A 27043-nucleotide genomic window follows, 5' to 3' on the forward strand; every position below is an offset into this window, starting at 1 on the left:
TGGCCCCTACTCCTACGGAGCCTACTTCTCTGGTACCGGAGAAGCCCGGAGACTTGTTCCCTTTTTCCCCAGAGATTTTCCCCCATAGACACCATGTCCCAAAGACACGTAAACAGAGATGTGCGGAAAAAGAGGACTGATTAAGAAAGGCTGGGACTTTTGGTAACATTAGTCAGCCCAAAGGACTGCAGGTCATTGCCGGGGATGACCAGGGTGGGGAACAGATAGATACGGGAGTGTTGCCAGACCTGGATCTTCCTGACTTCCGTCAGAGGCAGAGGGAGGACCCAGCTCTGGCTAGACAATATGAGAAGGTGGTACAGGTCAACAACAAGATAATAGATGAACAAGGTGTAAAAGTGTTTCCACATTTTGAACTGTTGAATGACATACTATATCGTGTGAATAAGGTTACACAAACAGGGGAGGTCATTCGACAGATGCTAGTCCCTAAAGGGTTGATTAAAACAGTGTTTACCCTAGCCCATACTCTCCCATGGGGTGGTCATTTGGGCAGAGAAGACCACGGACCGCATCTCGTCCCGGTTTTACTGGCCAGGCATACATGGTGACTTCATGAAACTATGTGAGACATGTCCTGAATGCCAGTTAACTAGCCAAAAAGGACAGAAGCCGGCTCCTTTGGTTCCTCTGCCCTTGGTAGCCGTCCCATTCGAGAGAATTGGGGTAGATCTGGTCGGACCTTTAGAACCCTCTGCGAAGGGACATAAATTTATACTCGTCGTTGTTGATTATGTCACCAGGTATCCTGAGGCCTTCCCTCTGAGATCAGCCACTGCTAAACAGGTTGCTCACAGGCTGTTAGAACTGTTTTCTAGGGTAGGAATTCCACAAGTAATGTTAACTGGCCAGGGAACAAATTTCATGGCAAAGTTAATGCAGGATGTCCTGAAGTTATTGGAGGTAAAATCCGTCCGGACCTCGGTCTTCCATCCTCAGACTGATGGATTGGTAGAGAGGTTTAACCGTACTTTAAAAACTATGCTTAGGAAGTTTGTGGACACTGAAAAGCGAGCTTGGGATGAACTTCTCCCTTTCCTGTTGTTTGCGGTACGAGAAGTTCCCCAATCATCCACAGGTTTCTCCCCGTTTGAGCTCCTATTTGGACGCCAACCTCGGGGTATTCTCGACCTACTGAAGGAATCCTGGGAGGAGGAGCCCTCCCCCTCCAAGAATACCCTTCAGTATGTCATAGATCTTAGAAACCGCCTAGACATGATAGGTCGGTTTGCGAAGGAAAACCTCAAGAACGTCAAGAGAGGCAGTACAACCAAAATGCTCGCTTGAGGGTCTTCCAACCTGGGGACCAAGTGATGCTACTACTACCGACATCTGAGAGTAAACTCCTTGCGAAGTGGCAGGGTCCTTTCCAAGTTCTCCGCCGCACCGGGGAGGTGAACTATGAGATCTCTCAACCAGGGTCCAGGAAGGGTAAACAAATCTACAACGTGAACCTCCTGAAACCCTGGAAAATGATGAGATCGCTGTTCATTCACCCTCGGGAAGGAGAGACGGATTTGGGTCCAAAGCTTCCAAAGGGTAGTACGTACACTGACCATCAGGTTCCCATGGGAGAGCAGTTAACAACGGAACAAAGGTCAGACCTACTTGATGTATATGACCAGTTCCCAGATGTTTTTTCTGAGCTGCCAGGGCAGACTGATTTAGTGTCCCATAGGATTGAGACAGAACCTGGCGTAAAAGTACAGTCCCGTCCCTATAGATTGCCAGAGGGCCGAAAAGACCTGGTAGAGAGGGAGATAATAGACATGTTGGAATTGGGCTGGATCGAGGAGTCCCACAGCGAATGGTGTAGCCCTATCGTGTTGGTCCCTAAACCAGATGGGAAGGTGAGGTTTTGCGTGGATCTGCGAAAGGTAAATGCTGTATCCAGATTTGATGCATATCCAATGCCTAGGGTGGATGAATTGCTTGATTCGCTTGGTAAAGCAGAGTATATCTCCACCCTAGATCTCACGAAAGGATATTGGCAGATACCACTAGTGGAAGAATCCAAATGCAAAACTGCCTTCGCCACCCCTCTTGGTTTATACCAATTCGTCACTATGCCATTTGGGTTACATGGGGCTCCAGCCACGTTCCAAAGGTTAATGGAAAAGGTACTACGACCCCATAGGGCATATGCCGCTGCCTACTTGGATGACATTGTCATCTATAGCAGACAATGGCAGTCTCATATAAAAAGGTTAAGGGCAGTCCTAACGTCCTTAAGAGAAGCAGGGCTCACTGCAAATCCAAAAAAATGTGCCCTGGGTAAATGCACTACAAAGTACTTGGGCTATGCTGTTGGGGGAGGGATAGTAAGGCCACAAGCTAGCAAGGTGGCCGCCATAAAGGAAGTCCCCACCCCACAGACAAAGATACAGGTCCGCTCCCTTTTGGGGTTAGCAGGGTATTACCGGCGGTTTATCCCCAATTTTTCAGAAATATCTGCACCCCTAACAGATCTGACAAAAAAGAGTGCCCCGACCCAATTTAAATGGTCTTGGGAGTGCCAAGACACCTTTGACATGCTAAACAAGTGCCTGTCAGAGGGCCCCGCTCTTCGGAGCCCAGATTTTAAAGAGCCCTTCATCATCCAGACGGATGCCTCAGAGGTAGGACTGGGAGCAGTGCTGTCCCAGCAATTTGATGGTGTTGAATACCCCATACTGTTCATCAGCCGGAAGCTTTTCCCAAGGCAAGTGAGGTATTCCGTTATTGAGAAGGAGTGCCTCGCTGTAAAATGGGCAATTGAGGCCTTGAGACATTATGTCGCCGGAGTACACTTCACCCTGGTCACTGACCATGCGCCCTTGAAGTGGTTAAACACCATGAAGGACACAAATCCAAGGTTGACCAGGTGGTATATTTCCCTCCAACCCTTCTCTTTTGATATTCAGCATAGACCTGGAAAGGACCATGGAAATGCCGATTTTTTTGTCAAGGGAAGGAGTGGAGGGTCGGGCTTCAGCCGTGTGGGACACTAGCCACACACAAACAGGGGAGGTATGTGACAGAGTGAAGTCAACTCCTATCAGTTACGCCTGGGAGACATATGTCTGAGTGCTTCATCCAGCACTCATAAGGGTTAACTCAGGTGGAAGTTAGGAAATCAGAACTCTTTAGCTGACACCTGAGAGCCAGCAAGGTAGAGTAGCTGCCAGAGAGAGAGAGAGAGAGAGAGAAGCACACTGCTGCGTGAGCCCTTAGCCAGAGGGATTTCACCAAAGACTACTTCAACTAAAGTAAGGATTATTCATTTGTTTACTGACTGCTTAAAGTACCCTTATGGTTTTGTTCTGGTTTAGCCAGCCAGCCTGCTAGATAGGTCTGCTGTGTTATTAGTCAGTTTTTCTCCCAAAGTGGAGCAGGATTTATTTTGTTAAAGGGACAGTGTACCCGCATGTTATGTTACTGTGGAGAAATAAAGCCACTGAACGTTTTTATTTATCCTGAAACTATACGTGTGGACTGTTCCCTGACCTCGGCTACAGGCCGTCCTGCCACACTCTCCCACCCTGATTGTATATGCTAGGGCGGGGCCGAGCAGGACTTGAGTGGTTCTGTAGGTGTTATAAATCACACTTGCAGACAAAGGTTTTCCTGTCCTGATTCTCTTCTGGCAGACTGAGAGGCCCCACTTCTTTAGTGTGGGGTTAGGAAAATGAGACCCAGAGTAAGGAATTGTGCGCATGTGCCAGTTACCTGGGACAGGTACCAAAGTGCTTCCCACTTTAGCTGGCAAAGGGTCATTGGGTGCAGGTAGTTGTAAACCAATACCTGACACCCAATGTTAAGGGATAGGGCTTAAAGCCCATATAAACAAGTGTAAGCCCTATGTCCAGTGTCATCGTTACAACATCTGAATGATACATGATTGCCTGATGAATTGCTAATCCAGATCCAGATTACTTCATTGCCCCTTCCCACGTAAGTGTTCATATTCTGTGTGTTATTTGTATATTCTGTGTGTTCACCTTTTTCAAGGAATAAACTGTATTTATCATATCTGAGTCACATTCAATTCAACCCAGAGATTTGGTGTTATATTATAACCCTGCAAAGCTACCGTGACAATAATGCCTTTATTAATGGCCTGATTAACCCTCTCATCACGACACTGAGTCACATTGTGGAGTCATAGAGTGTCAGCTTTTGGACCTGGCTGTCGTGTATGTACTGCTATGCCTTGTATGGAAATATGCGACAATAAAATAACTTTTGTGTTGTTGCCTTTCCAGGAGTGCCAGCTAGCAGAGATTGCCAGGCTATGAGTTTCAGGGTGGGTTTTGTGGAGAAAGTCTTTTCAGATTGTGGCTATGTAGCGAGTTTCCAGAGTTACTGTATGCCCCAAAAAGGTGGCCATGAATCAGGTCAGATTCTCGGATACCTTGAAGCACAATGCTTCGGCCAAAATCCTACCCTGAAAAAGTTCTTGCAGCTCACCGCAAGGAGTCCCTGCTTCAGCACAGACCAGAAAGGTAAAAAGGGGCACAGGGATTTGGGTATCCTGGTGTGGCGGGAGAGTGTTAACAAGGCCAATAATAAAGGTATTATGCCCGGCTGGTTAACCCTAAGCGCTGTTGGGAGTGAAGGGGTTAAAATGTATTGTCCCCATACTACCATGTTTTCCCCTACACTACCGTTATTGTCCCTGTTTTGCAGAGTAAGCCCACCCCCCTAATATGAGATTCCACCTGCAACTAGGCCTGCACCTGCAGATTGTTAATTAGTGCCTCTTTTAGGAGACAGCTCACATGCAGGCCATGTATAAAAGGGTTTAACCCTAGCACTACGGGATGATATTAAAACAGACAGCACCTAAGGCAAAGGTTTTTAGTAGCCAGGGGCTATATGGCTACAATTACATAAAATGTGTCCATCAGACTGCTGATATTAGATTAGATGTAACCAAAATTCCAATGAAACTGTGCGCACTGAAAAAGTATCAATAACATTTGGTTTTGGCCATGCTTCCATGGGTGTGCAAATAGCTAGATCACCGTTTCAATAGCACAATATTTTTTTTATCATAAAGGGAGGCCTGATTAAGGTTTTTTCTCATCTTTAATGTACTATGGATTTTAATGCTTTACAGAACCCAACCAACAGCAGCGGTGCGGTACTATTTTACCTGTCAAGATCGGTATCCACAATTACAGATTCCAGGAAATGATGATCCTCTGCTAAGTTTTCTTTTTTCTGTATGCTTTCTTCACATAGCAGCTGATTCTATAATCCAGAAAAGAAACGTTGTGAAACCAAGACAGCTAGGTTTCCGCAACTGAAATAAAGATGATTTTCAGACATAGGGGTCTATGAAGTAAGCGGCGAAAAAGCACTTTCTGTAGGGGTTTAAATTTGCCATGTTTTTGGCGAGTTGCTCTCACAGTGTGCAGGAAGGCCCGAATACCTGCGAGAGCAACATTTCCAAACATGGCAAGCAGCCGGTGGCTAGACGGTCTGCCTGCCGAGAAGGGCACATCTGGCGAGATCTGTCAGCAGCAGAGAGAGATCCGCCTCTCTCTGTGCAAATCTCGGCGTAAAAAAAATATTTGTAACATAAAATTTTTTCATAGTATAGATGTGCAGGGGGTCTCCAGAGCAGAATTGCATTGGTTTCAGGTCTGATGACCCCCTGCTCGCCAAGATACAGGCCCCGTTATGGGGTGCCGGTATCCCTCTGCTTTTAATTGTCCCGATCACGTGACCGTGGGATGTAAACAAAGCAGAGGGACACCGGCACCCAATAACGGGGCCTGTATCTCGGGAAGCAGGGGGTCCCCGGACCTGAAATCAATGCAGTTCTGCTCTGGAGACCCTTTGCACATCTACACTAGTCTCAAAACACACATACTGCTGCGGCCAAGGTTATTCGAGCATTTGCCCGTTCTTGGCCGCAGCAGTAGCCTGGCGCGCGCCCGAGTGTGACGGGCGCGCGCCGAAGCAGCGGAAGAGCGCCCTCCGATCGGGGCGCTCTCCCTACCGCTACCGGGTCCGCCGGGTCCCCCGGAACCCCCTGCCGCTGTCCCGCAGATCGCGGGACACCAGGGCTCCCTCGGGGAGCCCTGGACGCGCGTGCAGGGGGCGCAGGCTATGACGCGCGGCACGCCGAGGGGCAGCCACAAGCAAGCCGGGAAATATCCCGGCTTGCGGTACCGGCCACACTTTAATAAAGTGTGTCGGTAGTGTATCAATAAACAATGATTCATTACCGTAACGGCTATCCGCTATTCTAATGAAGCTGCATTGTCTTTTTATTAATAGTGTGCGGGAGCAGTGGGTCTACTGAGCTGAACCGCTTTGATTTCTGGCTCAGGTACCCCCTGCTTCCCGAGTTACAGGCACCAGTATGGGGCATCGGGTGCCAGTGTCACCGCCATTTTTATAGCGTCCACATCGCATGACGTGCGACTTGTAAACAATGGGATATCGGCACCCGATGCACCATACCGGGGCCTGTAACTCGGGAAGCAGGGGGTACCTGAGCCAGAAATCAAAGCGGTTCAGCTCAGTAGACCCACTGCTCCCGCACACTATTAATAAAAATGACATTAATGCAGCTTCATTACCTTAGCGGCTATTTGCTAAGGCAATGAAGGGTTAAGGCACAATAGCATGTTTATTGGAGACAATTGCCCCCAATAAATATTGCAATACACAACCCACCCCCTGTGCCCTCAACAACCCCCTATGCCCCCTAACATACATAGCATATCTTAATTTTTGGGGGATGCACAGGAATTATACTACAGGCCGGCGGTGGCCCTCCACATGCAGCACCTATCACCTGAGATCTGACTCCAAAAGACTGTTCATGGTCCCAAGGCTCAACAAAGTATCCGGCCGTTCCTCTTTCTCTTACCGTGCACCCCAAAACTGGAACAACCTACCAGAGACTCTCACATCCACCACCAGTTTAAGTTCTTTCAAATCTAAGGCTGTCTCACATTTTAATCTGGTCTGTAACTGTTTCATACGCCAATAATATATATTTTCTTTAACTGTGCATGCAATGTGTTGTATATAATGTATACCCTGTTCAATTATGTAACTGTATCTGTAACTATGTATTATTTGTCTTAACTCTCTGCCCAGGACATACTTGAAAACGAGAAGTAACTCTCAATGTATTACTTCCTGGAAAAACTTTTTATAAATAAAATAAATAAATAAATAATACAGACATTGAATTGTTATTGGATTTTTATGACAACAACTCGCGATCGCCCACTTGAGTTTCTCGACGGTATTGCAGACAACGCTAAAATGCCCTTTTCTGACCCGGACAAAACGATAAAAAAGCAGCGTGTTTAATTTGGCACGATTCAAATAAATTGCGCGCCATCGCATGGGTATTCCGATCTACACACACCGCGTTAAATAATAACGTCGAATAGCGTCGAATAACGGCCGTCCCATCAGTACGTCTTTTTCAACCTCATCTACTATGTATGTAACTATGTAGGTTATGGCTTTTTTAGGCACCCCTGGGTACTATAGGAAATATGTATATACATGACCGTATGGTAAGGGTATACAGGGATATACCAAATAAGTACGGTTTTTTTCAACCTCATCTACTATGTAACTATGTAACTATGTCCCACAGTACAGCGTCATGGTTAAACCCTTGACAAATCTGACACAGAAGCTACTCCCAGTTCTCCTGCCTGTGAAACAGCATTTCAGGCACTCAAAACAGCGCTGGCCAGCCTCGCAGGCCCTGACTATGCAAAGACATTTTTGGTGCAGACCGATGCCTCCAATTATGGTATCATTGCTGTACTCAGTCAAGTGGGGGAGGCGGTGGGAGAACATCCTGTGGTGTACCTGAGCAGAAAGTTACTGCCCAGGGAAGTGGCTTATGCCACAATTGATAAAGAATGTTTGGCTATTGTGTGGGCTCTGAGAAAACAGCAGCCCTATTTGGATGGCCGGACATTCACAGTGATCACTGATCACAACCCCTTGAGTTGGCTACAGAGTGTGTCTGGGGAAAATGGCAAGCTCCTTCGCTGGAGTCTTTCCCTGCAAGAATTTGACTTTTCCATTCAGCATAAGAAAGGCAGTGAACACGGCAATGCCGATCCTTTTACTCCAGGACAGAACCAGTGAGCCAGCAACCTCAAGACGTGTCAGGCCAGTGAAACTGCCGGATGAGGCGGTCATAACAAAGCCTTCATCTTAAGGAGCGTGGTGTAATGCATTACTGTGACTGTGTGCAAATTATGCGACATTAAATTTTTCTGGGTGTTAATGTATACCTGTATGAAGGGTTAATGTATTCCTGCAATCATTCATGGGTCCCTAGAATAGAGAGGGGTCCCTAGTATAAGGAGGGGTACCCAGATACATGCCCAGGTACCCTGGAGCTGGTATAGGGGTTCAGGGGGGACTCCAGCTATGTGATAAAGCTGAGAGTGCTTTCTTGTGTGGAAAGTTTTTTTTTTTTTTTTTAATTTTTTTATTGTTTTTCACAAAATACACACATATCATACATTTCGTTATACAAACATTGGAGGAGTACTAACTGTCATGTACAACACAGTAAATATTCACGAATCATTGTTCCTGTTTAAGTTAAATATGTAACTAGTTGTGTTGAGTATTGCCTATTCACATACTCCCCCATTAGGTACATTAAAATGGAAGCGGCCGCTTCTTTGTGTGCATCTTTTATTGTCAGGGAAGAAAAAAGAAAAGATAGGGGGAGAGAGAGGGGTGAAAGGAGAGGGGGAGGAAAGTAGAGTTGGGGAGGGAGAGAAGGGGAGGGGAGGAGGGGGGGAGAGGAAGGGGACCAGCCCAATTGGCCCCTTAGTTTTTTCTGATAGCTTTCGTAGTAGTCTGTTACACACCTGGCCATATTTCCCATGTCTTATGGAACTTGTCCATTTTTTGGGTTTCATTGACTTTATTTCGCGGAGTCTTCGTAGTATTGTCTGTTTGGATGGTGGATTTATTTTTTTCCAGGCAGCTGCCACACAACAGTGAGCTGCCGTGAGTACGTGTATTGTCATTTTGTTTTCAGCCGTCTCTAGCTCGTCAATTGGTTTAGCCAGCACCATGGTCAGCGGGTCCATCTCAATCTCCACCCCCAGGTATTCTCGGATTAATGATTTGATCATGACCCAGAACACCTGAATCTTTGGACAATTCCACTAGATGTGAGCCATATCTCCTCTTTGTCCGCATCCCCTCCAGCACAAATCTGGGGTCCCGGGGAAGATCTGGCTCAACCTACTCGGATTTAAGTATTGAAATAGAATTTTATAAATATTCTCTTTGGTGGTGGTGCATATTGATGTTTTGGAAGCTGCCTCCTAGATATCCTCCCAGTCTTCCCTATCGATCTCTATGTTCAAATCTTCCGCCCATTTGAGCATATAATTGTGTTGGGAACAACCTGCTGTTCTTGCCAGACCCAGATACACTTCCGAAATCAACCCCTTACAGTAATATCCTTTCCTGCATAGGCGCTCAAAATTTGTTAATGGTTGAAATGTTGATTCTTTGGAAAGAGTTTGCAGGTAATGCATGATCTGCAGGAAGCCAAATATTGGCAGGTTCACTGTTTGGTGTTTTTTCTCTAGTTCCTGAATCGATAGGATCTTTCCGTTTCCTATAAACTGCTCTGCTACCATTATCTTTAACTTTTTTAATTCACTGAGTCTCTGTGGGAACAAGCCTGGGGGGAACTCCGGGTTGTTAAATATGGGCGTTAGTTGTGAGGGTGAGGCCGTTAAGTTAAACCTATCTTTATTTTTAGTCCATATTCTCCATGTACATTTCATTGCTCCCAGCTTTAATGTTTCTGAGAAGGTCTCCCTACCCCTCTCGGTCCACAGGGTGGCCGGGAGTGAGAGAGGTCTCGCATAGGCAGACTCAATCCCAATCCAACAGCTTGTGGTTGGTTCGTTGTTCCACATTATAACTTGTTTGAGTTGGGCCGCCAAATAATATTTCATGATATACCTTACTGCCAAGCCTCCGCTTTCCTTTGGTGCTAGCAAGATAGTTCTAGCTACCCTTGGTCTTTTATTTTGCCAAATAAATTGGAAGATTTTGTTTTGCATATTTTTGAGTTCACCTAGTGGGATATCAATAGGGAGAGTCTGGAAGTAATACAGAAGTCTTGGTAGGATGTTCATTTTTACCGTGGCTATTCTTCCTAGCCAAGATATCTGATATCCATTCCAGCTTTGAAGGTCTTTTTTTAGTCTCTCAAATAGGGGTGGGTAATTGTATTGAAATAGTGTTTTGTACTCCCGTGTTATTTGTATTCCTAGGTATTTGATTTTTGTGGAACTCCACCTATAATTGAAATTTATTTGCAGTAATTTGACTTCGGGTGGGGTAGGGATATATTTAATGCTTCCGACTTATCCATATTAGTTTTGTATCCCGAGATTTTGCTGAATTTGTCTAATTGTGAGTGTAAATTCGGGAGTGCGGTCAAGGGGTTGGCCAGAGTCAGGATAATGTCATCAGCGAAGAGGGATATCTTATAGTTTGCCCCCCCAATTTCAATACCATTTATATTTTTATCCTCTCTAATTGTTGCTGCCAAGGGTTCGATAGAGAGGGCAAATAGAAGCGGAGACAAGGGGCATCCTTGTCGAGTACCATTCTTAATGTTTATAGGGTTTGCGTCTCCTCCTGGGAGCTTCACGACGGCCGTGGGACTTTTGTACAGGGCTCTGACCCCTGCCAGATAGTGGCCTTTAAATCCGAATTTGATTAATGTTTGATCTAAAAAGTCCCATCTGATCCTATCGAATGCTTTTTCTGCATCTAGGCTCAATAGGATGGCCTTCGTGGACGAGAGATGTACATGGTCGATTATGTTAATGATTTTCCTGGTATTATCTGCCTGCCGGAAATAAACCCGACTTGATCTATGTGTATTAGGCTTGGGAGTATGGGGGTTAATCTGTTGGCTAAAATTTTACTGAAAAGTTTTAGATCCGAATTAAGGAGGGCTATGGGGCGATAACTACTGCACTGTAGTGGGTCTCTCCCTTCCTTTGGTATGACTGCTAGATTGGCCTTAGACATACACTACCGACACACTTTATTGAAGTGTGGTCGGTACCGCAAGCCGGGAAATCTCCCGGCTTGCTAGTGGCCGCCCCTCGGCGTGCCGCGCGTCATAGACGCGCGGTCACGCGTCATCGGGAGCGTGCGCCCGCTGCACGCGTGTCCAGGGGCTCCCCGAGGGAGCCCTGGTGTCCCGCGATCGCGGGACAGCGGCAGGGGGTTCCGGGGGACCCGGCGGACCCGGCAGCGGTAGGGAGAGCGCCCCGATCGGAGGGCGCTCTTCCGCTGCTTCGGCGTGCGCCCGTCACACTCGGGCGCGCGCCAGGCTACTGCTGCGGCACAGAACGGGCAAATGCTCGAATAAACTGTGCCGCAGCAGTAGATGCTGGGATGGTTGTTCCCTCCAGAAACTCGTTGAACATATCAAGGAGATATGGAGCTAGAATTAGCTTGAATGTCTTATAATATTGATTGCAGAACCCATCTGGGCCTGGCGTTTTGCTAGGTTTTAGTTGGGAGATGGCATTTAAGAGCTCCTCTTGGGAGATTTCTTTGTTTAGTTCTGCGAGATCCCCTTCTGAGAGGCTTGGAAGGTTACATGAATCTAAATATTTAGCTATAGCTTCCTCGTTAGAGGATCTATTTTTTGGGAACTTAAGATTATATAATTTAGAGTAGAAGTCTGAGAATTCGGCTGCTATCTGTTTCTCGCAATATGTTTTGGCACCTGTCTTTGTTTGTATAGCTGTTACTTGGGCTTTAGTTCTCAGACCTCTTAGCTTGGATACTAATAACCGGTCGGCCTTATTCTCTTTATCATAGTATTTTTGCCTGGTCCACCGCAGCGCCCTCTCCACTTCATCGAGTTGTATCTGTTTGAATTCAGATCTGGCTTTATCTAATATTTTGAGTAATTTTTTTGAGGGATTAGTTTTATGTTTTTGTTCCAGTAATTGGACCTTTTCCGCCAATTCGTTGTACAATTTCTGTCGTGCTTTTTTCTTGTATGAGGCTATGGAAATGATATTCCCTCTGATTGTAGCTTTATGGGCCTCCCATAGCATCGCTCATGACTCTATGGAGCCCTTGTTCAGTGTAAAGTATTCTCTGAGTTTTTGTTTAATTTCTATTTCTACATCTGGTTGGTTTAACAGAGAATCATTTAGTTTCCAATTGTATTGGCTATTTTTATAGAAGGGGAGGGAGAGCGTCAGCAAGACCCGGGCCTGGTCCGACCAGGATATTGATCCTATATCTGACTGGGAGGTTGCCTGGAAGATATCCTTAGTACCCAGAAAATAATCAATCCTTGAGTAGGTCTGGTGCGGGGGGGGAGAAGTAGGAGTAGTCCCTCTGACCCTGGTGCTGTGCTCGCCAGATATCTATTAATGCGAACTCTTTCTGTATGTTACGGAATTCCCTAGCATTTTTCTCCGTAGCACGAGGGAGGGGGGTATCTAATGTGCTCATCCTGTCCTGGTCGGGGTCTACAAGCATATTTAGGTCTCCGACCAACAACAGTGTAGTTCTAGGCTGGGGAGCTAGGCTGTCACAAAGTTCTCTCAGGAAGTCAGCTTGGGCCTCGTTTGGGGCGTATATATTGACCATAGTAATATCCACCCCGGACAAGGTGCCTTGGAGGATAAGAAATCTGCCTTCCGGATCTGCAGTTTCTTTTTTTAAAGAAAATTTAACATTTTGTTTAAACAAAATAGCTACTCCTCTCTTTTTGGTTGGGCAGGATGCATAGTAGGTCTGAGGGTAATATCTCTGGAAGGTATTGGGGGGGTTGTCGTGTTAAAGTGAGTTTCCTGTAAAAACAGGATGTCTCCCTTCGTCTTTTTGAGCTCCTGAAGGGCGAGCCTTCTTTTAAGTGCTGAGTTTAGTCCTCTGACATTTAGGGATATTAGTTTAAGTGTTGTGTTATGGGCCATTGTTACCTGGATGGTATTTCAGGGCTTCTGTCTGTCCCTCCACTTTCCCAAGGTGGTGGGCGTCTCTACAGTCATACCTTGTCTTGTCCTCTGAGTGGCCTTTTTGTGGAATCTTGGTTTCTGGAGACCCTGGTCGTCTGCGTATGTGCTCGTCCCTGCTGGGTGTGTGGGGATAGAAAAACAGGGTTGTGTTCATTTTTATATGTGACTTTTCTTTATGTATAGAGTACCTGGTGCTGATGAGAGCTGGTTCTGCAAGACCGTCCCCTGCGTTCTCTGGGCACGTGGATGGCTGGGGGGGCATGGGGGGGATGGGGGAGGAGAGGAAAGAGAGGGGGGTGAGAAAAGAGTGGAAAAAGAAAAGAAAGTGGGCTGTCCAAGAGCCCAGTTTTAGAGACCCTCATTTCTATAAGGATGAAAGTAGTAGGCCTATTGCCTCTGGGAGACTTCCCTGAGCGCCGCTCTCTGAGAGCCATCAGGGAGGCCGGAGAGCCCTCCTACAAAAATCATTGAACCTAAACATATTAAATCACATAAAACTTGTTCAACCATATAACTTCCGGGTCTAACGTTGTGGAACCCTTAACTAATTGCTTTCATAACCTTATGTTTATATGTCATGCGAATCTCGGTTTGGCATAGGGGTAGGGGTATTCCCCAGCTAGGGGAGGGGGGGGCAGAGGTGGAGGGGGGAGGGATATGACCAGGGGGGGGGGAAGGGAGGGGGGTATAAACTGGGCCGGGGGGGAGCACGTGAGGGTAGGAGGGGAGGGGTGTAGGGGATGGGGAGGGGGGGCGCTGGGGAGGGGGAGGTCTATACAAGTATCACCCCCTTGAGTACCTTCCCTGGAGCCCTTTCTCTTGTTGGCCTCTATGGTAGAAAGCCTATGACCTCTTTTGGGATCCCCCTTCCAGAGGCTTCTCATTTCCTCCCCAGGTGAGCCCCCCACCTGTGCCCACCAACATTTGCTTGTATTGTCACTAGATGGCGCTGTTCCGCTGTTTTCATCTAGATCCCTATGTTTACAGTTCCCATTACTTTGCTTGGGTCAACTGCAACGTTAAGGGTACAGGGCGCACCCCGGGAAGAACCTAGCTGTTGTGGGTGAACCCCTTGGCGTAGAGGTAGTTCCAGGTAAGTATTTACAATATTTAACTAACACTGGATGCATACGAGGGAGTTTTTTCGTATAGCTTCAGTCCCCATATGTCTATCTTTGGGCTTGCCGTCAGCCTCTGTCTATTTTGGCCGGGTCTGACTCCGCAGAGACCGCCGGACCAGCTCCCAATCCATCAAGGCAGGGGGGGCGGGCAGGGAGCGAGGGGAGAGGAAAGGGGGGAGGGGAGAGAAATGTGGTTCCCCTCTCCCCCAGACAATCATTCCCCCCCTCCCGCACAACCAAAGCCCCCCCCACCCCACCAAACATCATCACCCCTCGTCTACATCGGGTCTTCTGTCCGCCGCTCCCTGCTCTCGTCCTGAGACTCTTTCTCGCGTTCCCGGCAGAGGCCAAGAGCGCCGACACTCCGAAGGAGAGCGACTTCATCTCGCAGCAGGTAAGTGGAGATCCACCGGGGGGGGGGGGGGGGTAGACAGGGGAGCTGTTTCTCTCTTTTATCCAGGGGGAGGGAGATCTGGGGGTAATGAAGGGCGCAGTCCCGCCGCCTCTGTCGGGTCGGGACAAGTTCTGAGTCTCGATTCTTATTCTTCCCCCACCTGGTTTCGCTGGGTGGCGATTCTCTGGGAAGTTCGCGGTACCTTCTCAGTTGGTCTTTGGTTCTGAGCGCCATCAGCTTCTTCATGGGCAGATCCTCCGCTCGCCTGCGGGATGCCCAGGCCCCTCATAAATCTCGGGATTTCTTCCGGGTAGGATAGAGTGTGGTATTTCCCTCCTGATTGCACAACGATTTTGAATGGGAACCCCCAGCGATATTTTAAGTTGTTTTCTCTCAGTTTCTGCAGGAGGGGTTTTAACTCTCTTCTCCTCTCTACAGTTTTCCTCGAGAGATCACTATAGATTTCGATTCGTGTGTTGCGGAATTGTAAGGCTCCCTTGTCTCTACTGGCTGCTAATAATTTCTCCTTCGTAGAGAAGTAATGGAATTTAATAAGGACATCTCTGGTCCTCTTGGGGTCAGTAGATTTTGGCCCCGGGGCTCTGTGGGCCCTATCCATCTCCAGTTTATCAGGGGATAAGTCCGGGACTAGGTGGATAAATAAGTCTGTCAGGTAAGTGCGGAGCTGGTCCGTCTCCACGGACTCCGGGACATACCTTATTCTCAGGTTCTGCCTCCGGTCGCGATTTTCTTGATCTTCGGCACTTTCCTTTAATTCCCTTATTTCCCAGTGTAGCCGGTTTATTTCATCCTCTGCGGAGGATTGGGCCTGCTCCAAGGCTTCCACCTTATGGTTCAGAGTGTCCATCTTAGCAGCCAGGAGGTTCATGTCACTCCTTAAGGTGTTGACCGCTTTAGTCAGGTCATCCTGGATTTATTTCCTCATTCTCGTGAAGAGGTTCTCCAGGTATTCTTTATTAATGTCGATGTTTGCCATTTCTGGCTGCTGTGTTCTGCCTGGGTCTTCCCGCGTGCGAGTCAGGCCGCCGTCTTGCGAGTCCTCGCAGCTCCCTGCGGGTCGCTGGTTTGGGGTAAAGTAGCTCGCGACTGTTTGCTGGGCTGCTTTTTTGCCCTTGCCGCTCATGCTCTGTATGTTCCCCTGTCTGCTTATGGTCCCCACTTTGTTATTTTTATTCCCTTTTATTTAAGGGGGGGGGGGAGGTGTGAGAGTGTTGCGGAGCTTCTGGGTGTTTCTGGAGCTGCTGAGTAGTTATTTATTTATTTATTTATTTGGCTCAACGTTGTGTTGCTGGGGAGGTAGGGGGTTGTGGCACACTGAGGCTCAGGCAGCAGTTAGAAGTTGATGGTTGGGACAGGCAGATGTATACCCCTTTAAGGGGAGATGGTGCCTCAGTGGAGTGTTCCTTTAAGATGGCCGCTTCCTCCCCTGCCACCACGTGGTGGGTCTCGCAGTTCCTGCAGCCAGGGGGTACTCTCCGCTGCCGGGATAGCCTGATGGAAGTATGTTTATTTATTTAATTTATTCTGGGGGAGGGGGGCAAGCGGGGACCGGGACCGCAGTGGGGAGATGCTGCTGCAGCTCCGGCTTCCCCTCGGGGCCGTGGGAGGCCACCACGGGCGCACTTCAAGGGCAGCGCGCGCAGGGGGGGAATCCCCAAGCCCCGCAGTTAGAGCGGACTCCGCGGGACACTCGGAGCTTAGCCCCGTCGCCTCTCCTACCTCCCACACTGCTCCTTCAGGCATTTCTTCTGAGTTTTTCGTGCAAGTCAGGGGGGGATTTCTACCGGGGGTCGGGGCTCACAGGAGGCCTCCCAGAGCGCCAGCAACCCCTCTCCAAATTGGCGGAAAAGATACTTCTTGTGCCCAGAAGGTCTTAGGGGTTCAGGACTGTAGGTTTTGGGGGGGATTTGTTTATTTAGTTGCTATTTTTATAGGTTATACGTTGGAGGGGCTCTGGAGCCAGTCTCTCAGGCAGCCATTCCTCTTGACGTCACAGGAAGTCTCCGTGTGGAAAGTTTTTAAAGTCATAAGACAGGACACAGTATATTTAATTAAAGAGTTATATTTAAGAGGTATATTTAGTGATAACCTGTAGATGAACTGTGTTTTTTCCAGGAGACCAGGTGGCTACCCAAGCTTGGAGCCTATGGGTCTATGCAGAGTCAGGACATGAAAGCTTCAGGGATGCCAAGGTGTTAGAACAGGTGGGGTACTGCAGTTCTGCTTGGGTACCCACATCCTGGGCTAACACAGGGCTATCCGGCCACCATTTGCCAGAACCCAGACTCTGTGGAGCCTGAACAGTGGGTGGGCTCAGTACACAAAGCAGCAGAGGTGCCAGGTTGGCGCATGCCACTTTACAGACTGAGAAAAGGGGCTCTCCTGGCTTTACAATACCGGCAAATCGGTGATTGGCTGGCAGAAGAATTCCCATGCTCTGATAGGCTGTAGATGTTGCTGAAGGAGACCCTGAAACCCATAAGGGGACTTGCAGCCAATTAGGAGCACAGATTCCAAGCGCCAAACCAACAGCAGCAAATTCAAAGATGCTATGAACTGAATAAACGCAAGCCGGCTTCAAGGATTTTCAACTCAGAAAAGTTTCTAAGTCCTGCATTTGAGAACGTAGCGGTCGCGGATCGCATTGCATGTCAAAATCAGTTCCAGGACTTTTGTGAGTACCTATCGGTCAAGGAAAAGGGCTCCTACACATGTCATTTTGTGACTTTTGTTTAGAGGATACATTTATTCGTTAGCCCTATTCCCAGTAAGTGTGTTAACCCTGTAAATTGTGTTACATTGTGTGTATGTCTTTTCCTGAAATAAATTACAATTTATTTTACCTCCTTGCTTTGCTCAATCAATGATCCCGGTATAAAAAGGTGTTGATAAATCTGGTCTCCCGTGACAAAGTACTAATCAACTACTTCAACTGTTATAAGTATGTGCCACTCCTTCAATGCAGTAATGCCCCTGGGGAACTTGTTCTTCCTCAAAATGTGTAAATAAAACATGTCCTATTTGTAATTATAAGGTTTTTTGCACCCATATTTTCTACCTCAACACCCAAATAGTTTGATGTAAACTCCCTGGGAACCGGGCAGGGAGGGCTACATGTACAAATACATTGGGCACAGTTTCATGGAAAACAAAAAACAAATATAATAAAAATGAAAAATAAAAACACATTTTCACTCTGCCCCAGTCACTGAAATTATAGAATTGATGCTGCATTCTTTTCTCAATTATGTTCAGATAAATGAAAAGCAGGAATTATATGTGCTTTTTGATGGCAATTATTTTGCTGATCATAATTAGGCTTTTATATAACAATTTGCACAGCTTTTGCCATATACTAATCCATTCAATGCCAAAGAGGATGACAATATATATATATGTATATATATATATATATATATATATATATATATATATATATATATATATATATATATATATATAGTCATATATATATATATATATATATATATATATATATATATATATATATATATATTGTGTTGCAGCCCTCTCTATCGAATAAAGGGTATACATTTTTAAACAATTGGTAACATTGTAAATAAAAAGTAAAGTATGTAAGTGCATACACTTTTTTCATGTAAAATCCAATATATGTTTGTACAGTAAGTGGGATTGTATCATCTAATACCTAAAAAGTTTGGTGTGTCGATGTTTTGTCCTACCTCAGAAGTTTGGCAAAAGTAGTAATCAGAGAAGGATTCTAGGCGATTATCTTCTTCCTCTTGTGTGTTACAATGCAGCTTTGCTGGAAGGGAGTGATGAAGGCTGTCCAATATTGCATTTAGTCGAAACAAAAGTTCATCTATCAGGTCCTCAAATTCTTCCAGGTAGAAATTCTTTGGAGACAAAATATGCAGAGGTAATAATGCTAGATTTTCTTTCTTGAGGTATACTGCATATACACCTGATTTGCAACAAAGGTGACATTGAAGCAAATCTGCACCAAATAACAACCAGGAGCAGTTTAAGGGATCACATCCTCCTTTTACCTGTTTTCCTAATGCGATTATGTCCAGTGATAACCTGTTATAGTGGAATAGTATCAACTTAAAGAGACAGTTCTACATCTCAGGTAAAAAAAAAAATAGTTTTTTTCTAAATAACTTATCTGAGTAATTGACTTTCAGCAGATGGGAAGACCAGAATACAACCCTCAACAGCCCTCTCCTATGATATTTTAATCTTTTGAAATGTGAGTGTATTAATTCATTTGCTTATCTGTGCAATACACTATTATTACGGTATTATACTATTGCGGTATCTCTCTTTTTCACATCCATTGGCATACTGTATGAGGATTTACAACATAGAACAGAAGGGGGATTACACTTACCTTACACCCCAACGAAGACCCCACTCAAAGGGCTTCCGTCAGAGAGAGAAGGATCTCTGACACGCTATATTATAAAAGAAGTCTATTGTGAGTGAAACCATTGTAGCATATATTAGATAGGACTTTGTTTCTACTGCTATACTATTATTGGTTTCTTCTCTTTCTTCTTATATACCAATCACGAACGAGCACTCCTCCCTTACCTGGAAGACAAGAATGACTGCTTCAAGTCTGGAACATACTGTATGGACATCACCAAACGCTGGGTTTCCTCCTTTGTGATGCTTTGCCAGGCCTTTACTGCAGCTGTCTTCAGTTTTTGTTTGTTCGTGGGTCTTTCTGCCTTAAGTTTTGTCTTCAGAAAGTGAAATGCATGCTCGATTTAGTTGAGATCAGGTGATTGACTCGGCCATTGCAGAATATTCCACTTCTTTGCCTTAAAAAACTCATGGGTTGTTTTCGCAGTATGTTTTGGTCATTGTCCATCTGTAAATTGAAGCGCTGTCCAATCAACTTCGGTGAATTTGGCTTAATCTGAGCAGACAATATATCCCTATACACTTCAGAATTCATCCGGCTGCTTCTGACACATCATCAATAAACACTAGTGACCTAGTGCCATTGTAAGCCATGCCCATGTCATTTCAAATCCTCCACCGTGTTTTACAGAAGATGTGGTATGCTTCGGATCATGAGCTGTTCCAAGCCTTCTCCATACTGTTTTCTTCCCATCATTTTGGTACAGGTTGATCTTAGTTTCATCTGTCCAAAGAATGATGTTCCAGAACTGGGCTGGCTTTTTTAGATATTGTTTGGCAAAGTCTAATCTGGCCTTTCTGTTCTCGAGGCTTATGAATGGTTTGCACCTTGTGGTGAACCCTCTGTATTTGCTCTCATGAAGTCTTCTCTTTATGGTAGACTTGGATAATGATATGCCTACCTCCTGGAGAGTGTTCTTCACTTGGCTGGATGTTGTGAAGGGGTTTTTCTTTAAAATGGAAAGGATCCTATGATCTTTCACTACTGTTGTCTTCCGTGGACATCCAGGCCTTTTTGTGTTGCAGAGCACACCAGTGCGTTCTTTTTTTCTCAGAATGTACCAAACTGTTGATTTGGCCACTCCTAATGTTCCTGCTATCTCTCTGATGGATTGTCTTTTTTTTGCAGCCTAAGGATGCCCTGTTTCACTTGCATTGACAGCTCCTTGATCGCATGTTGTGGGTTCACAGCAACAGCTTCTAAATGCGAAAGCCACACCTGGAATCAACTCCAGACCATTTACCTGCTTTATTGATGATGAAATAACAAAGGAATAGCCCACACCTGTCCATGAAACAGCTTTTGAGTCAATTGTCCAATTACTTTTGGTCCCTTGAAAAAGAGGGGACTACATATTAAAGAGACGTAATTCCTAAACCCTTCCAACAATTTGGATGTGAATACCCTCAAATTAAAGCTAATAGACTGCACTTTAAGCCCATATTCATTATTTAACTGTAACTTGAATTTATTGTGTTACACAGCCGAAATAACAAAACTTATATCAGTGTCCAATTATTTCCGGACCTAACTGTGTGTGTGTGTGTGTATATATATATATATATATATATATATATATATATATATATATATATATCATATCTTATGATATATCATACCTTTCTCGTGTAGCAACGAGCCAAAAGCAAGGTAATGATACTGTTTCTTTCTAATCGGCACAAACAGATACATTTTATTAATGTTTTACATTATTACCCTTCATATTTTGTTTTCTGTTGCAGCTAGTTTGGGTTGTGTCCGTGTTTGCCTATTCATCACTAGGACTTTTCGGCCCCCCCAAAAATAGGACCTTCCTCAGGGAAATGCAGGGGAAGAAGGACCACAGAACAACATATATATACACACACCCAGGTGATAAATTATGCAAAACAACAACCAGAACCCACCCAGCAATCAAACAATCAGAAAAACCGCCCAAAGTGACGTCATATGTAAAGCAATAAAAAACAATAGGTTGCGCTAATAAAAATGATATAAATTGGCCACGTGTAGCCGCCTAGATACGTCTCTGACCCCTGGTCAGACAAGAGTATGTCACTGAAATAGTATCAATGGCGCTAAACACAATTTGCAATCGATAAACGTATAAATATACAAGTACAATAAACATAAAAATATAAATATACAACCAGATGGGATTGATGGGTGATCTCGGCCAGCGTTGATCAAACATGGAATAAGAAAAAGAAATACATAGTGTAATACTGATAAAACATGTATATGACAAATACACAAAAACAGACAAAAACTGACAAAAAATAATAGTGTAGCTGAAACACACAGTGGCCTAAAAATGATGAATTTAATATATTATAAAAACATATACAACAATTAAGCACAATTAAAGGACCCAAACGATATCCGTCCGAATTGCCCGCTTACCGAAGCCAGAATGTAAAACCGCAGTGGATATTTTTAGAGAGTATCCCCTCTCACAGTGGCTGGTTCTCTGAACGGCACAGCTTGCAGATGGATTTCCAGAATTCGCCGCGTGCTGATGGTGTAGAAATGGAGAACGTGTCCCTCCACGCGGTAACAGGGGAAGGAGATCACTGTCTTGATGTTAAGCAGTCCGGGCATGCGCAGAAGCGCCCGTCACAGTATTGACGGCACCGCAAACTCTCCTGCTCCTCGCGGTCGCGTTTCATCCAAATGGCGGCAGATTCAAAAGTGATGTGGGTCACAGGACTGCACGGCTGGGCTGGCAATGAAAAACGGCAGCTGACGGCAACGCGGGGATAACGGGGACCACCCAACGCGTTTCAGAAGCAACTGCTTCCTTCCTCAGGGGTTAAATTGAATAAAGAAGTCCCTGTGTGTCCGGTTATTTATAGGGAGAATTTAAAGGTGCAAGAGCCTGAATGAAGTCCCAGTCAGGCGCAGTAATCTAAATATAAACTGCGACATGATATCAGCAACAACACAAAAATACATGGAGAATACATAAACAAATAAATGATTGACAAAAAAACAGTTGAACTACATATATATAGACACATAAAACATGTACAAAACATATAGAATTTGCAATCAAATTAGATGATTCAAATCATTAAATATATTATTTAAAAATATTATTTAAAAATAAGGATAGACAGCATGCTATATATGGAGTAAAGTGACCATTTGTAATAAACAAATATGGTCAGGGGTGAATCTAAGGGTTTTAGGTAACAAATATGGCTAAGATTTAGAAGACATTGTCTGGTTGTTGAATAGTGATCTACTTCATGGATGTTGCAGATGAACTAATAGTGACTGAATGGGAGTGAATAACCTAGTGTATCATATAATAAGATGTAATTAATAAATAAAATATTGATGTGATGCATGATATAAAACTACCCATTGTGTGAGAAATACCCAATAATTAATACATGTGAAATATTAATACGTGTAATGATAAGATCATAGATATAATAAATTCATATAATGTGTGGACTGATAATACTATGAACATATACTTAAGTGAAATATTAATGTGAAATATTTTAATTTTTATGAGGAATATTTTTAAAGTGCAATAATAATTATTTCTCCAACAGGAATGATTTTAAATCAAAATCAACATTAAGACCTTGTGTAGTCAATGTGCAGAGTTTGTAGATCCAAAAGGATTCACGTCTCCCTAGTTGTGTAGTGATGTTACCTCCACGCCAATTACATCTTATTATATGATACACTAGGTTATTCACTCCCATTCAGTCACTATTAGTTCATCTGCAACATCCATGAAGTAGATCACTATTCAACAACCAGACAATGTCTTCTAAATCTTAGCCATATTTGTTACCTAAAACCCTTAGATTCACCCCTGACCATATTTGTTTATTACAAATGGTCACTTTACTCCATATATAGCATGCTGTCTATCCTTATTTTTAAATAATATTTTTAAATAATATATTTAATGATTTGAATCATCTAATTTGATTGCAAATTCTATATGTTTTTTACATGTTTTATGTGTCTATATATATGTAGTTCAACTGTTTTTTTTGTCAATTATTTATTTGTTTATGTATTCTCCATGTATTTTTGTGTTGTTGCTGATATCATGTTTATATTTAGATTACTGCGCCTGACCGGGACTTCATTCAGGTTCTTGCACCTTTAAATTCTCCCTATAAATAACCGGACACACAGGGACTTCTTTATTCAATTTAACCCCTGAGGAAGGAAGCAGTTGCTTCCGAAACGCGTTGGGTGGTCCCCGTTATCCCCGCGTTGCCGTCAGCTGCCTTTTTTCATTGCCAACCCAGCCGTGCAGTCCTGTGACCCACATCACTTTTGAATCTGCCGCCATTTGGATGAAACGCGACCGCGAGGAGCAGGAGAGTTTGCGGTGCCGTCAGTACTGTGACAGGCGCTTCTGCGCATGCCTGGACTGCTTAACATCAAGACAGTGATCTCCTGCCCCTGTTACCGCGTGGAGGGACGCGTTCTCCATTTCTACACCATCAGCACGCGGCGAATTCTGGAAATCCATCTGCAAGCTGTGCCGTTCAGAGAACCAGCCACTGTGAGAGGGGATACTCTCTAAAAATATCCACTGCGGTTTTACATTCTGGCTTCGGTAAGCGGGCAATTCGGACAGATATCGTTTGGGTCCTTTAATTGTGCTTAATTGTTGTATATGTTTTTATAATATATTAAATTCATCATTTTTAGTCCACTGTGTGTTTCAGCTAAACTATTATTTTTTGTCAGTTTTTGTCTGTTTTTGTGTATTTGTCATACTGCACCGACACACTTTATTCGAGCAAATACCCGGTATGTACCTGGCAGATACCTGGAATGCGCCGCTCCTCACCTCTGACAAGCCCCGTTGCATTTGCCTTCCCAGCCTGGGTTCATGCCTGGCTGACGGGCGGCTGATCTGTTAAATGATAATGATTAGGATTTAATAGGCTGCAATGCTTCGCGTGTCTACCAGATGGCATAAATTCATGAATTGTAATGCAGTATATATATATGTACTGTGCAGTATTGCAGCCAGCGGGAATAAAATGCTTCAATCCCTGCCGGAAAATAACTCAATGCACTCGGGCAGAAAACAGTCACAAACCTCAATACACCCGGGTATACCCGAATTCGTGGGACTAGCCGAGCTCGAATAAAGTGTGTCGCCAGTGTATACATGTTTTATCAGTATTACACTATGTATTTCTTTTTCTTATTCCATGTTTGATCAACACTGGCCGAGATCACCCATCAATCCCATCTGGTTGTATATTTATATTTTTATGTTTATTGTACTTGTATATTTATACATTTATCGATTGCAAATTGTGTTTAGCGCCATTGATACTATTTCAGTGTCAAATGTAAAGCAGCTAATACAAGTCCAGTTGTTTTCATGCGTCATGGGGGGTCAGGAATCGGCGTTCTCCCCGCTCCCCACACAGAGCAATCTCTCCCCTCAGGGAGTCCCTGGACACAAAACACAATCCTGCCTTACCGGCCTCCGCGGCTCCCCACCCCTGCCGCCATCGCGGGATCACTCCCCTCGGCGATTCCTCTGCTCAGTGCCGGGCGTTCCCACGCCCTCCCGCGTGCAAACCTGCACCATCCACTGGCTCGGTACACGCGTTACGGAGTGCGCTTATTCTGCACACTCTTCTTCCCTTCCCCGGGACCTCAGGCTCCGCCCCCGCACACCGCACGGGCATACTCAGGTTACCAACAAGACTCACCTGGCCTGTTATGCCTGCACCAATCTGCAGTGTCTCCCTGTAGCTCTTCCTGTCCCACCTCCGTTCCTAATTGGACCTTCCTGCTTTATCTAGCTCCTCTCTGCTCTCAGTCTTTGCTCGACATAGTCTCTGTATGGAAGTACTTCTGGATTCTCTCAGTGTTTTCACAGGTTCTGACGCGGCTTGTACAACTACACCTCTGGTTCTCGATCTCGGCACTCCTTGGACAACACTCACTCTGGTAACCCCTTGAACACAGCTTGGACTACGACCTATCTCCGCTCTCCCCTCCCTGACCTTGGCAAGGCATTCTTCACTCTATCTCTACAACCGGTACTGGCAAGTATTGTCTACCTTACTACACCTGGCCTGGCAACACTTTATACCACACTCCGGACACGCTCCCTTTGCTGCGGGTGCGTGTATTACCACTTCCCCCTTCAGCTCAGGGGACGGGTTTGGTCTGCGGGCAGCACCGGCGTAACATTATGTCGAGCCCACAAGACGCAGACCAGACCAAACTTCAACAGTTTCTCTCCAATCTGCTTCAGCAAAACCAGGCCATGGCGGATCAAATTGTGGCACTTAACTGCCAGGTCACAGTACTCTCAGACCGAGTATCGACCGCGACCTCACCAGATGTAAGCCCCCACTCCACAATCGCAGTTAGCAGCTCCGATGTAAGGATTCCTCCCCCCAAGTCTTATGCAGGTGAACCGCAAGAATGTAGGGGTTTTCTAAACCAGTGTGAGGTGCAGTTGGAAATGGACCCCCATCTTTACAATACTGGTCGCAAGAAGGTAGCCTACATTTATAACCTCCTCACTGGCAGCACCCTGGCTTGGGCTTCCCCGGTTTGGGAGCGACGTTCAGACCTTACCCAAGATTACCCGGCATTTAAAGCCGAGTTCCAACAAGTATTTGATTCCCCCGCTCGTCGGGAGATGGCATCTGTTTCTCTCCTCCAGATCACTCAGGGACGGTGAAAGGTGACACAGTATGCTGTGGAATTCCGGACTCTAGAAGCCGAGACTAACTCGGGACAAGAGGCTCTCATCTCCGTATTCTGGCATAGCCTGGCAGATCTCATTAAGGATGAACTCTTTCGCCAATCCAGGCCGGATCAATTGGAGGTCCTCACTGATTTGGCCATCCGAGTGGATCAACGTATCCAGGTATGCCGCTCTGAGTGTCAGCGCACTCGCTTCCATAACTTTCAAGTTCCGTTCTCCAGTACTCCCAGCAGCACTCCTGCTCCCCCAAGTGCTACCACACCTCTTCGTCCTGCACTGGACTTGCCAGAGCCAATGCAATTGGGGGTACAACGCATCCGCACACCGATACGGCAGTTCCGCCTCGCCGGGGGATTGTGTTTCTACTACGGATCCATTGAGCATCTGGTTCGGGAGTGTCCACTGCGTCCAGGAAACGGGAACACCCAGTGAGTACAGAGGGGCTCTTTCTGGGTGTAATGTCTCCATGTCCCCTTCATAAAGGTGAACTCCCTAAGAAACTTACATTTCCAGTCTCCCTTTCAGGCGATAAGTTCAAGACTTCTACCGCCACTTTCATTGACTCAGGAGCTGGAGGAAACTTCGTGGACCTTGAATTCGCCAGGTTAAACCACATACCGCTCGTGAGGAAGAAGGTTCCCATCGCACTCGTCGGTATCGATGGACGTCCTCTTACCCCGGCCCACATCTCCTTAGAGACGGCCCCCTTGCTTCTGTCCTCACATCTGCACAAGGAGATCTTAGTTCTCGATGCCATTCACGCTCCTGGGATACCCATCACCCTTGGTCTTCCTTGGCTACAGCTTAACAATCCTCTCATTGACTGGACTTCCTCTGCTCCCATCTCCTGGAGGCCGAGGTCAGGTGAGACTCATCAACTGCTGGCCAATACCTCTGTTCCAGAAGTTATTCTACCTTCTGTTTACCATCAATTCCGGGACATTTTCAATAAGGTACAGTCAGACCTTTTGCCGCCACACAGGACTTACGATTGTCCGATCGATCTGGTTCCAGGTTACTCCCTACCTAAGTCCAAGACCTACCCCTTGTCGTTACAAGAATCTCACGCTATGGATGAATATATCCAAGAGAATCTCAAGAAAGGCTTTATTCGTCACTCCAATTCCCCAGCAGGGGCTGGGTTTTTCTTCGTCAAGAAAAAGGACGGGTCGTTGAGGCCTTGCATCGATTACAGGGGTTTGAACCACATAACTATTAAAAATCGTTACCCCCTTCCCCTTATTCCGATGAGGGGTTTATGATGGACTCCAGTAAACTTCAAGCAGTCACTGAATGGCCAAGACCCAATTCTCTCAAGGCCAT

General features: G+C 45.6%; 1 protein-coding gene across 1 annotated transcript in view; it reads right to left on the reverse strand.

Moving 5' to 3' along the window:
• The window catches only part of LOC142487294 (polycystin-1-like protein 1), a 174770-nt gene that overhangs the window by 16307 nt on the left and 131420 nt on the right, over positions 1–27043 (reverse strand). The window contains exons 4-5 of the mRNA XM_075586349.1: positions 18281–18454; positions 5159–5256 (exon numbers count right to left, since the gene is read on the reverse strand). Coding sequence (XP_075442464.1) covers positions 5159–5256; positions 18281–18454 — 272 coding nt within the window. The remainder of the gene's footprint in view (positions 1–5158; positions 5257–18280; positions 18455–27043) is intronic.

The sequence above is a fragment of the Ascaphus truei genome, chromosome 2, assembly GCF_040206685.1.
Source record: "Ascaphus truei isolate aAscTru1 chromosome 2, aAscTru1.hap1, whole genome shotgun sequence".
Lineage (NCBI taxonomy): Eukaryota > Metazoa > Chordata > Amphibia > Anura > Ascaphidae > Ascaphus > Ascaphus truei.